This window comes from Podarcis pityusensis, assembly GCF_964106645.2.
Source record: "Podarcis pityusensis genome assembly, chromosome: 1".
NCBI classification, from domain to species: domain Eukaryota; kingdom Metazoa; phylum Chordata; class Lepidosauria; order Squamata; family Lacertidae; genus Podarcis; species Podarcis pityusensis.
In genome coordinates this window covers 115,020,226-115,031,928 of record NC_138028.1, presented here as the reverse complement: position 1 = coordinate 115,031,928, position 11,703 = coordinate 115,020,226, and the positions used below count along the sequence as shown (strand labels likewise).

General features: G+C 42.6%; 1 protein-coding gene across 3 annotated transcripts in view; it reads right to left on the bottom strand.

Moving 5' to 3' along the window:
* Positions 1 to 11,703, bottom strand: part of CWC22 (CWC22 spliceosome associated protein homolog) — a 37,972-nt gene that overhangs the window by 7,677 nt on the left and 18,592 nt on the right. For all 3 annotated transcript variants that reach the window (XM_081023833.1, XM_081023834.1, XM_081023835.1), the window contains exons 14-18: positions 11,626 to 11,686; positions 5,468 to 5,545; positions 3,617 to 3,769; positions 2,890 to 3,017; positions 484 to 585 (exon numbers count right to left, since the gene is read on the bottom strand). In XM_081023833.1, coding sequence (XP_080879959.1) covers positions 484 to 585; positions 2,890 to 3,017; positions 3,617 to 3,769; positions 5,468 to 5,545; positions 11,626 to 11,686 — 522 coding nt within the window. The remainder of the gene's footprint in view (positions 1 to 483; positions 586 to 2,889; positions 3,018 to 3,616; positions 3,770 to 5,467; positions 5,546 to 11,625; positions 11,687 to 11,703) is intronic.

Here is an 11,703-nt window from a genome sequence, read left to right as displayed (position 1 = left end):
CTCTGTTTTCTGCTCTGTGAAGCCCCATCCCACTATCTGTTTCTTTTTGAGATGATGAAATATGGTACCGGGGTGTGGACTGGATTATATGACACCTGCCGCTGATTTGTCCTGCAGACATGGCGTACGATGTGGTCTGCAGACATGGACTGAGAACTCTCCCCCCTCCCCCCAATCCAATACTCCTACATGCCCACGTGTGTTTGAAAAGGACCTGGGCAGGTAGTACTGGTTACACTGGCGATTTCCACACTCTGGGGGATTCCCTATGATATCAATCGCACAATCTGGGTTACGGACATTGGATTCTACACATGCAGGCTGTAGCTGAACAACATGCCTCTGTGCAGACATCAAAGGCAGGGAAGGCAGAGAAGAAGTTTGTTATCTACCTAGCATGTATATGGGCCAGTTCATGGAACTGTTAACATCTTGCTGTTAACCCTGACTGCTTTTATTGTGTAACAGAATGGATTTCCTTACGTCAGTCCTCCAAGACCAATCGAAGTGAAGAAATTGATGGCGAATCTAGTATTTCTTGGGTTATCCCGAGGTAGCAAACCTTCAAAGAATGGCTGCAGAGTTCTGTTAAAGATGAAACACGGCAACAATATTTTAAAATGCTGGATAGCTGTAAACTAAAAATATACATTCATTTTTGATCCAGAGGCGATTTAGAAATGTTACTTAAAAAATATATTCTGAGCTACTTTAATTCTGAAAGAAGCAAAAAAAAAGGATGGTTCTATTTATGCAGCAGTACACAGACAGATAGAATCTATGGCCCTTTTAAAATATATATTAAACTGCCAGAGATTTAAAGCAACTAGGTCCCTAGACAACCAACTGTTCCGCATATCAAACTTAAAACAATTAAGGATAATAAAAGTTAATTTTGTAAGTCCAAAAATAATGGGCCTGGATCAATATATTTCTGTTTACTACAATAAGTAATGTCAAGCTAGCCAATAGATCAGCTCTGTCCAAAAGAAACAGGTGTTTTGTGATTAAACATTTCAAAATCAATATTGCACAGCAAGGCTATCTCCAATTTACCATGTACCTAAACAAGTCTTAAAATCTCTGACAGTTGCTCTAATTTGAGAATTGCTATAAAGATTTTATATATATATATATATATATATATATATATATATATATATACTGCCAAATGCTTGGGCTCGGGGAAGTTGCCCATGTTTCCCCCCAAAGCATCTGAGCACTGAAACAAAACAGGCATTTAAACATTCTGAAATTAAGAATGATATTCATCTACCAGTCTTAAGACAGTACTGGTCAATAATGCAAGAATTGTTAGTATCTACCCATTTTGCTCATTCAAAACTCCTCTGCATTTTTCAACTGTCCAAATTTCTACACTAACATATGTTGGCTCTTCATATTATTTTGCATCTCATTCTTTGGGGCCAACACAGCAACAAGATGCTTAGATTCATCCTAATTTACAACCTCTTAAAAAGATGCTTCCGTAAAAAAAGAGTTTTGGCAGGAGTTTAATGAAAGGTTTGGAACATGTGTTACCATGAATGTATGAAGTGAAGGGTGCAGATGGGGGAAAAAATAAAAACAAGAAGTCAACTAACAGTAGATGGTCTGGCAGTGGGAGGGGAAAAAATGAGACAGATGAAGTGATGGCTATTGTGCTTCTCCAGGATGTTGATGTGTTGATGTGCTGTTTTTTGACACAAGATCAGTGGTAAATGCCAGGCATTTGTGAGTTAATTAAGGATGAGGCTAGTCTAGTAATTACGGTCTGGTCATGGATATGGGTGAGCCAGAATCTAGATTCCACTGAAATAATGATGGCTTGGAGGATGTGTGGTTCTCTCTTGGGGTAGTATTGGGAGTCTGGGTTCCATCTGGTTTGGGGTGGCTGTTAGGAAATTTTTAGCATGTGTTAGGTTTTTCACCTGTCTTATTTTTAAGGAGGTGTTTTCCATATTTCACTCTACCTCCCTATGTCTGTCTTATGTCATACTAAAGAATATTACACCCTGCCCATTTTCTGATGAACGCAAGTATATTATGAGTCTCAAAAACAAAGCCAAGCCACAGACCTCCTACTTTTGAAAACTTAGATAACTCTATGGTAGTTACCTCTGCAAAGCAATCTTTTGAACAAAATGTGGGGTAGCCCCTAATAAGCAAAGGATTTTAGGTACAGTGGTACCTCTGGATGCGAACGGGATCCATTCTGGAGCCCTGTTCACATCCTGAAGCGAACACAACCTGCGTCTGCGCGTGCCGCGATTTGCCACTTCCGCGCATGCGTGTGACGTCATTTTGAGCGTCTGCACATGCGCGAGCAGCAAAACCTGGAAGTAACACGCTCCGTTACTTCCGGGTCACCGCAGAGCGTAATCTGAAAATGCTCAACCTGAAGCGACTTTAACCTGAGGTATGACCGTATACTAAACAGCACATAAGACCATAAATTTGTGATATCACCATGGAAAGATTTAGTTTTGGGGGAGAGGCAAGAGATGAGACCACAGACCCCCTGGGTGCGTTCTGCAGACCCCCCGGGGATCCCCAGACCCCTAATTGGGAACCACTGCTTTAGGGCTTTACAAATAAATTTGAGACCGTTAAGCAGGCATGGTGGTGAAAGGGCTGCCCGTGCAAGCTGTTAAACACCAGTGTTATGTGGTGGCAACAGCCTGACCTTTGTCAACACTACAGCCACAGCATTTTGTGCCAACCAGAGCTTCCCAATCAGTCCCAAGGGTAGTCCCACCTAGAGTGCTTTGCAGGAATCAAGTCTTCAGGTCACCAATGCATCCATCGGCTCCAAAGGATTACAGTGAACAGGACTTGCTCACATCAAGACACTGTAAAACTAGCTTGCAGTGTGAAGCTTCTACTTACTCATCTTTCAATCTTGCATTAAGATTAGGAAGTCCCATGTATTCACTGAGTCCCTGGAAGAAGATTTTAACAAAAATCCTACTGGAGGACGTTGTAGTTTCTTCGCTTAGCGTTATGCATTCAAGAACCTACAAGTCAAAGTTATAGTGGGTTAATGCTAAACATCCTCTCCCCCACTTTAAAACAATCTAGTTTATTATTTGTTCCCCAAATAGTAAGTTCTAGACTTGGCTCCAGCTGACAGAGACAACTTTGGCCTATTCTTCCCTCCACTTGTGACCTCACAGTACCAGCCTCTACATGGTTCTGGAATGCTGGGAGACAGTGAGGGAAGAGGCAGGGGGAGTTGGGAAACTTCCTAGTGGGATTCCTCCAGATTAAAAGCCTTATCTGGACAAGAGGCATCTTTCTAACTAGAGACGGCAATGCCTGGATCCGGCACGAATGCGTGGTCTTTCTTTTAAATAACAAATTCATACAAACTTCAGATGACTTCGCAGCTGCCATCACATAGCTTTGACACTTTCCGTTCATTTAACATCCTGTCTCAATTCCAAACAGTTTATCTGAACTTTTTCCTGAAATGAGGCTTCAAAGCTCTCACCTGTCAGTGCCAAAACAAACCTGGCGCTCAGCTCAGGGTATGACTTCTGGCAGATCCCACCTACATTTTTAAGTGTTGCAAGACAGATCAATTTTGCCTTTTCAGAAAGCATTTTCTACTCACACTCCACGGAAGCGAATCTGTATATAAAAGATGCGCAAACATCTTGGCAACGTTCCTCAACTTGTTTGTTTCCAGCCGGTGTATTGTGTCATACTGCTCTTTGAAAATGGCTTCAAATGCTTCCATGTATTCTTTTTTCAACATACAGAAGCGCTGAAAATGCAGGACACAGTTAAGAAGGGGAAAGAAAGAGTTTAGAAACTGAATATAGAAGTATGGCGGACCAAAACAGGAAAACAATGAAGAGACTGTATAAATCTTAATTTTCAAATATTGGCTTGGGTCCTAAAGCTCCTTGGGGGCAAAGCAAAGACACTTCTGCCCCATGTTTGGGGTAGTGCTTTGCAAGGTTATGGGGAACACGAATGAATGGGAAAGTCAGTAAATTGCAGGTGGGCAGCAGTGTCTTCCTTTCAAGCAGCAAGTAGGGAGCCTCAGGCCTAAGACCTAATGCACTGCTGTCCTCCATGCTTCTCTGTTCAGAGAAAACACTTCAAACTCCTATAGAAATAGTGCTGAAAAAAATGGCTTGGATCCTAATTTCCTTTCCATGGACGGCACAGAATTCCACACTAGTTGAAGATGAGCTTCTTATAGTTTTGTAGGTAAAGGTAAAGGGACCCCTGACCATTAGGTCCAGTCGTGGCCAACTCTGGGGTTGTGGTGCTCATCTCGCTTTATTGGCCGACTAAGCCGCTTCTGGCAAACCAGAGCAGCGCGCGAAAACACCGTTTACCTTCCCACCGGAGCGGTACCTATTTATCTACTTACACTTTGACGTGCTTTCGAACTGCTAGGTTGGCAGGAGCAGGGACCCAGCAACGGGAGCTCACCCCATCACAGGGATTTGAACCGCTGACCTTCTGATCGGCAAGTCCTAGGCTCTGTGGTTTAACCCACAGCACCACCTGCGTCCCTTTTATAGTTTTGTAGACTCCCCCAAATAAAAATCAGGTTTTGAGTTTTGAAGTGCTTTAAAGCTCACGGTTGCTAAAGGAAGGCTTGAAAACAATGGAGAAAACCTTAACGGTAATCTAGCTCAGGGCGGTCTCTAGGTCTTTTTTTGCGGCCCTCGGCAACGTTGGACACCTGCCCCAGACCTCCCAACCCCTTCCCAAAGCCTAGTTAGCACTTTCCCAGCTTTGGAAAGGCAGTGGTAGGATCCTGTGGAGCCCTCAGGCCTCCTGCCAAAAGCCAGTGCCTTGCTTAGTTGACTTTGGGAACGCAGCCTAAGGGGTGGGGCATCAAATTTTGGGCTCCCTCCCTTCTCCCAGCACAACAAAGCTGTGTGTGGCCCATGGGTTCTGTGTTGAAGTGCTCTTGCCGCCACTTGGTAGGAAAAGTTGGGCTGCCCTGATCTAGTTCAGCTCCCTGGAAGCCAATGTCAGCTAGCTGGCCCGACTCAGAAACAAAAAGGAAAACATACAACACTTCTTGGCTAGCTTTTACATCATGTGATTTCCCAACTAATCCTGAAAGGAAATGTGTCCCTTGAATATCTGGTGTAACAAAACACTTCTGCTTAACTAACCTCGTCCTGCTAGATTTCAATAAAAGGTTGCACATGAATGGTGCCAATCTACAGTCTGTTCTATGGGATGAACATGCTTATTTAAGGACTGAGCCGCACACTCTTGATTCAGTGCTTGATGCGTGAGCCGACGCTAGCCTGAGCTGAGGTGAAATTCAGCGGTATCCATGTTCTTCTGCCTGTGATATTTGATCTACGACGGCTCAACCTTGTTGCATTCTGCAAACGCTGAAACTGCATTTGTAAACCAGCCCTTTTTGCAGGATGCTGAATGGGATGTTTGTGCATTATGTGTGCCATCTACGAAGCAAGCGACTCACCCCAGCCAGTAAACCAAAGAATTTCTCGTATGTTCTCTGCTGAGCGCAACAGTCAAGGATCATGTTGCACAATTCTTTCTGTTGGGAGGAGGAAAAACTCATAAAATCCTATGTATCAACTGAAATTAATTACAGTACTTATCTTCTTTTTTTTTTTTAACAATATTGCAGCAACACATACTGAAAATAGGAAGCCAGAGATTTATCTGCACACCCAATTAAAGTGTGAAATACATTAGAAACACAACACATTAGAAATAAATTATAGGTTAAATGACAATGCTGCGGGATTCAATAATAGCAATTCTACATATATCAACCTACCCTGACTTGCTTTCGGAACAGGAAATCACTCTTAAAAGGGATTTTTAAAAATAATATAATCTTCCACTAGTAAAGGATTACGACCTAGCCTTTTAATTCTTTTTGCTACAATATGGCGTACTGAAACATTTCTCTTCAACACACTGTGTTGACAGAACACAAGCCGGTTTTACAGTTACTCTATATTAAACAAGACCAAAACCAAAAATATATTCAGAAAGAGACTGTTACTTTGTGGTGGTGGTGGAGAGGGCAAACTAATCTGTCTCTTAAAAGCTTTCTTTTCTAATATATGTCATTAGTTTAATATATCAGGGCGCATATTAACTTTCTTACATTGTTTTATTGTAGTAATGTTGCAGTCAATCAGTTTCCATACAATAAAACAGGGCAAAGTGCTGACGCTGTTACTGGTGGAGTCAGCATGACTTGCAGAACAAATTACTTTCTGCTCTCTTAACTGCAGTTACAACATTTTAATATCCCCTGTGGGTTAAAGTAATTAAATATTTTAACATTTTAATTAAATATTACAATGATTCCTAGCAGAATATCTCGAGTAGCCACGTGCAGGAAAACAAATTTGCCTATAAAGACACTCCTGCTTCCACCTTCCAAAAGGAAGAGAGGCTGGGACCAAAGTGCCCGTCTTCAAGATTAAACGTTAACATGTTTTTAATTATTGTACATGATGGAAGGCAGGGATTCAGTGGCAGCTTCAAAGCTGAATAGCCATTTAGGTTTTTAAACCTTTTTGTAAAAGCAGCACTAGAATTTTCACAGTTGAGTCCTCAACCCTTTATTACTGTGCTTTGCTTTCTTCAAGTTGGGCTTTGTTCAAACCATTTTTGTAAAATCAGTATTAGTAACTATACTTTTGAGTCCTCTATCCTTTATTACTGCACTTTGCTTTACCTAGGTCGAGCTAGGATTATAATACTTCAGAATTTTGGGGGGTTCTACCCTTTTTTTGAATTTTGGTCATTTAAAGTTTATGATTTTTCTATTTCCTTCTGAGGAAACTGAATAGTTCAGTGAAACAAGGTTTGCAGCCGGCATCCCATTAAGGCTTCGTTCGATTTTAGGTTTTTCTAATTTTTTCCTTAAGCTTTTTGATTTTTCTTATTATTTAGTTTATTTCCACAAGGCTTCTTAGATTTCAACAGGTATCGCCCAGGACAAATGAACAAAAGATCAACAAAAGCCAAGATTTTAAAGCAGTGTTTTCCACACGTGGGTCTCCAGATGTTTTTGGAATATAACTCCCATCATCCTTAGCTGGCAAGACCAGTGGTCAGGAATGGTAGGAACTGGGGAGTCCAAAAGCAGCTGGAGACCCAAGTTTGGGAAACACTGTTTTAGAGCATGATGAATTCAGAGCCAGTACAAATCCCGGTGCTTGCACGGTGCACAATACAGTGGTGCCCTGCAAGACGAATGCCTCGCAAGACGGAAAACCCGCTAGACGAAAGGGTTTTCCGTTTTTGAGTTGCTTCGCAGGACGAATTTCCCTATGGGCTTGCTTCGCAAGACGAAAATGTCTTGCGAGTCTTGAGATTTTTTTTCCGCTTCCCCCCCCCTTTATCTAATCCGCTAAGCCTTTAATAGCCTTTAATAGCCTTTTAGCAGCTAATCCGCTAAGCCTTTAAGCCTTTAATAGCCGCTAAACCGCTAATAGCGCTAATCCGTTAAGCCGCTAATAGGGTTGCTTCGCAAGACGAAAAAACCGCTAGACGAAGACTCTCGCGGAACGGATTAATTTCGTCTTGCGAGGCACCACTGTATATTGGTTACTGACCAATGGCCAGGCTTCCCATGCAAGAAGGGCAGGGGCTGCTCTTGCCTTATGGTGAATATACTCAAAGCTGCCTATAAACAAATTACAGGGTTCTCTCCTGCTGTTTCTAATATTAATGACTAGTAATCTATTAATTAAAATGGATCTACTCTGAGTATAACTTAGGCGGCTATATCCTCCTCCCCCCCAAAAAAAATTAAAATCACAGAGACCCTCCAAAGGTCAACTAGTTCAACTCCCTGCAATGCAGGAATCTCAACTAAAGCATCCATGACAGATGGCCATCCAACCTCTGGGTAAAGGCTGAGCACTGTGTTTATCCCAGCTGGACAACTAAAAAAGAACTATCAACAAAAGAACAGTCTTGCGGCACCTTAAAACATAACAAGTTACCGTATTTTTCGCCCCATAGGACGCACCTAGTTTTTTTTTTTTGGGGGGGGGGAATAAAGAAAAAAAATATATTTCCCCCCCAGGTGCGGGGCTGGGGAAGCCCGAGCTTCCCCCGACCCCAGCCCCCAGAACAGGCTGCTATCCGCAAGCCATGGGAGAGCTGCGTGAAGTCGTGCAGCTCTCCCACAGCTTGCGGATAGCTTCTTGAAGCCTGGAGAGCGAGAGGGGTTGGTGTGCACCGACCCCCCACGCTCTCCAGGCTTCAGCGAGAGCCTGCATTCGCCCCATAGGAAGCACACACATTTCCCCTTCATTTTTGGAGGGGAAAACGTGCGTCCTATAGGGCGCAAAATACGGTAATTATAAGTAATATAAATGTCTTGATTTCTTTAGGTGCAACAAGATTCTTTCATCGTTGCCATTTTTTCTGCAGAAGATCAACACATCTCGAGGCAGCTGACGCAGAAACAGGTAATGAAGTTGCAAATTCCGAAGAGCGAGGGCAGAAGATGCAGAGGGTTTTACGACTGCAGACCTTCCGCCATTTCTAAATTCTCCCTCTCAAGTTTTAATCCAAAGTCACCACCACCTGCTTCTATTTACCCCGAAGGCTTTTTACCACCAGATCGCTTCTCTCTCTCTCTAGGCATCAAGGGTGTTCCTCAGATGAAAGCAGACAAAATTGTCAAAGGCAATCTTCTAACAGCATCTGGTTCCTTGGCAAAGTTTGCAGGCAACCGTGTTGGCTCCCTCTCATCTGCTTACTTCTGCTGACCATTTTCTTACAGTATATATATATATTTTACTTAAAAGCAACCTGATTCTCCATTCAAGACTAATTGGTGCAAAACAGAACCATGCTGCCACCCCCTTCCCTGCACTTGCTAAGGACTTAACATTTTTAGCAATTCACTGAGAAGGAACTATTTTTAATCTATTGAATTTGTAGGGTCAGCAGTGACGAGATGCGGTTGCGTAAGAGTATTTTATGTAAAAAAGCAAAAGGTATAAAGGTAAAGCTTAGGCAGAATCATCATGGCACAATCTTATATCACAGTATGCCTAGTCACGTATATTTGCAAAACAAAAGGCTGGAATGATTTAAGTTGGATTGATAAGACTTGACTCTAGATTAAAAGACCTGTTTTCTCTGTGCTGCCATGGCCTGGGGCTACCAGGATAGCTCTAATGCACAGATGGCCCTTTCAATTGTGGAAGAGTGATCACAGTCCCTCATCTTTAAAATAAACTCCATTTTTAATATTAATGTTGTATTGAATAGTTTACGTTCTATCAGTACAGCGAAACAAAAAAAAAAACAAAAAAAAAAAAAAAAGGAAGCTAAAATAAAACCAGAATTGGGGCAGAGTGCAACTGTTAGGGGGAGACATTCATAGGTTTTGTTCATTTACAAGGTTATGAAATAGATTTCAGTGTAGGCTTGCCACGTAGTTTGGCAAGTATTTAATTTCTCTGTAGCTAGTTCACATAAGGCAAACTCCCATACATGACTCCTAGTCTCCTCCACCACTTTCCAAGATGTTTGAGGCGGTACTGAAGCCACTTCAAGGAAGTGCCTAACATGTCTCTGATCAACTAGAAGCACGTTGCTCTTTCAATGGCAGAAAGTTCTACTGCAAAAGAGAGTAATGGTTATGCCGTCAGAAATGAACTTAGAAGGCTGCTTACAAAAATAAGTGGGAAGTGGGAAGACATGGGGATAGAAAAGGGTACAGATTTTGCAGTGTGCAGTCCTAAAATCCAGCCTGATTTGGACACAGCATAAAGTCTTGGTTTAATGCTATGTAAATGAGCAGGCATGAGACTTGAACTTGTGTGGTCCCTCTCCCTCTCCCATCTAGCGAAGCCGTAAAGAGAATGGAAGCATCCACATTCCGTTTTCCACCAACAGCGGTTTATCGCTGCAGCCCAAATGGGCAAACTGCGGATAATTTAAAGTAACAATGTACTAACAAGTCATGATGATAAGAAACAGCATGCTCCTGCTTTGTTCTAATAGATCATGGTTTATTATACTTCAGGTGTGCAACAATGTTGTTGTTGTTTAGTTGTGTCCGACTCTTCGTGACCCCATGGACCAGAGCACGCCAGGCACTCCTGTCTTCCACTGCCTCCCACAGTTTGGTCAAACTCATGTTTGTAGCTTCGAGAACACTATCCAACCATCTCGTCCTCTGTCGTTCCCTTCTCCTTGTGCCCTCCATCTTTCCCAACATCAGGGTCTTTTCCAGGGAGTCTTCTCTTCTCATGAGGTGGCCAAAGTACTGGAGCCTCAGCTTCAGGATCTGTCCTTCCAGTGAGCACTCGGGGCTGATTTCCTTCAGAATGGATAGGTTTGATCTTCTTGCAGTCCATGGGGCTCTCAAGAGTCTCCTCCAGCACCATAATTCAAAAGCATCAATTCTTCGCTGATCAGCCTTCTTTATGGTCCAGCTTTCACTTCCATACATCACTACCGGGGAAACCATAGCTTTAACTATACGGACCTTTGTTCGCAAGGTGATGTCTCTGCTTCTTAAACAATAAACTGCAGTTAATAAGGAAAATGGAAACTAGGTGCTTCCAGTGCCTTCCTCAAGGCTGGTACCAGATGATAGGCGAGTTTTTACCACCAGATCGCTTCTCTCTCTCTCTAGGCATCAAGGGTGTTCCTCAGATGAAAGCTACCAGATGATAGGTACCAGATGATAGGCGAGAAAGTATGCACATGTTCCAGAGGGGGAACTTTCACAACTCTGGTTTTCTTCCCTTTCTGTCTTTCCAGGCAAGCAAAACCTCCATAGGACCATTCAAACAACACACACAATACAACTTTCTCAGACTATTTTCTTTTGCACTCAGAACTGTGTCTCTCATTCAATGACAAAACAGCATTTCAGTAAAGCAAACATTTTTAAACTTATTTATTCCAATCTGAGGGGATGTTAGGAGTATGAAGGAAAACCAACAATGTTAGCGACCAAAATTTCCTTTACATTTGTACCTTGGTTCTCAAATGGAATCCGTTCTGGAAGTCCGTTCGGCTTTCGAAAACCAAGGCACAGCTTCTGATTGGCTGCAGGAGCCATGGAAGCCGCGTCAGACGTTCAGCTTCAAAAAACAGTTTGCAAACCGGAACAGTCACTTTTGGGTTTGCGGCATTCGGGAGCCAAAGCATTCGAGAACTAAGCTGTTCGAAAACCAAGGTACGACTGTACTATAAATACTAGAATCATCACCATCATCCTCTGGAAGAAACGGCTTTATAGTGGTACCTCGGGTTACATACGCTTCAGGTTACATACGCTTCAGGTTACAGACTCCTCTTACCCAGAAATATTACCTTGGGTTAAGAACTTTGCTTCAGGATGAGAACAGAAATCGCGCGGTGGCAGCGCGGCAGGCCCCATTAGCTAAAGTGGTGCTTCAGGTTAAGAACAGTTTCAGAGGGTTAAGAACGGCCCTCCGGAATGAATTAAGTACGTAACCAGAGGTACCACTGTAATTGCATTTTAGCTGATCTGCTATGCATTATCCCGTATACTATACGATTAGTTACGTCAATATCTGAATGAGGGGGGTGGGGAAAGATGCTTATTCCAGAAATGGGAAAGAAAAGAAAAAAGGAATTAGGAAGACTTACTGTCTGGCTTTCAGGAAAATCCATCTTCAGCAATTTATGAGCACATTCTTCAAAGTCTAAACTGTAAAAGGGAGGGGG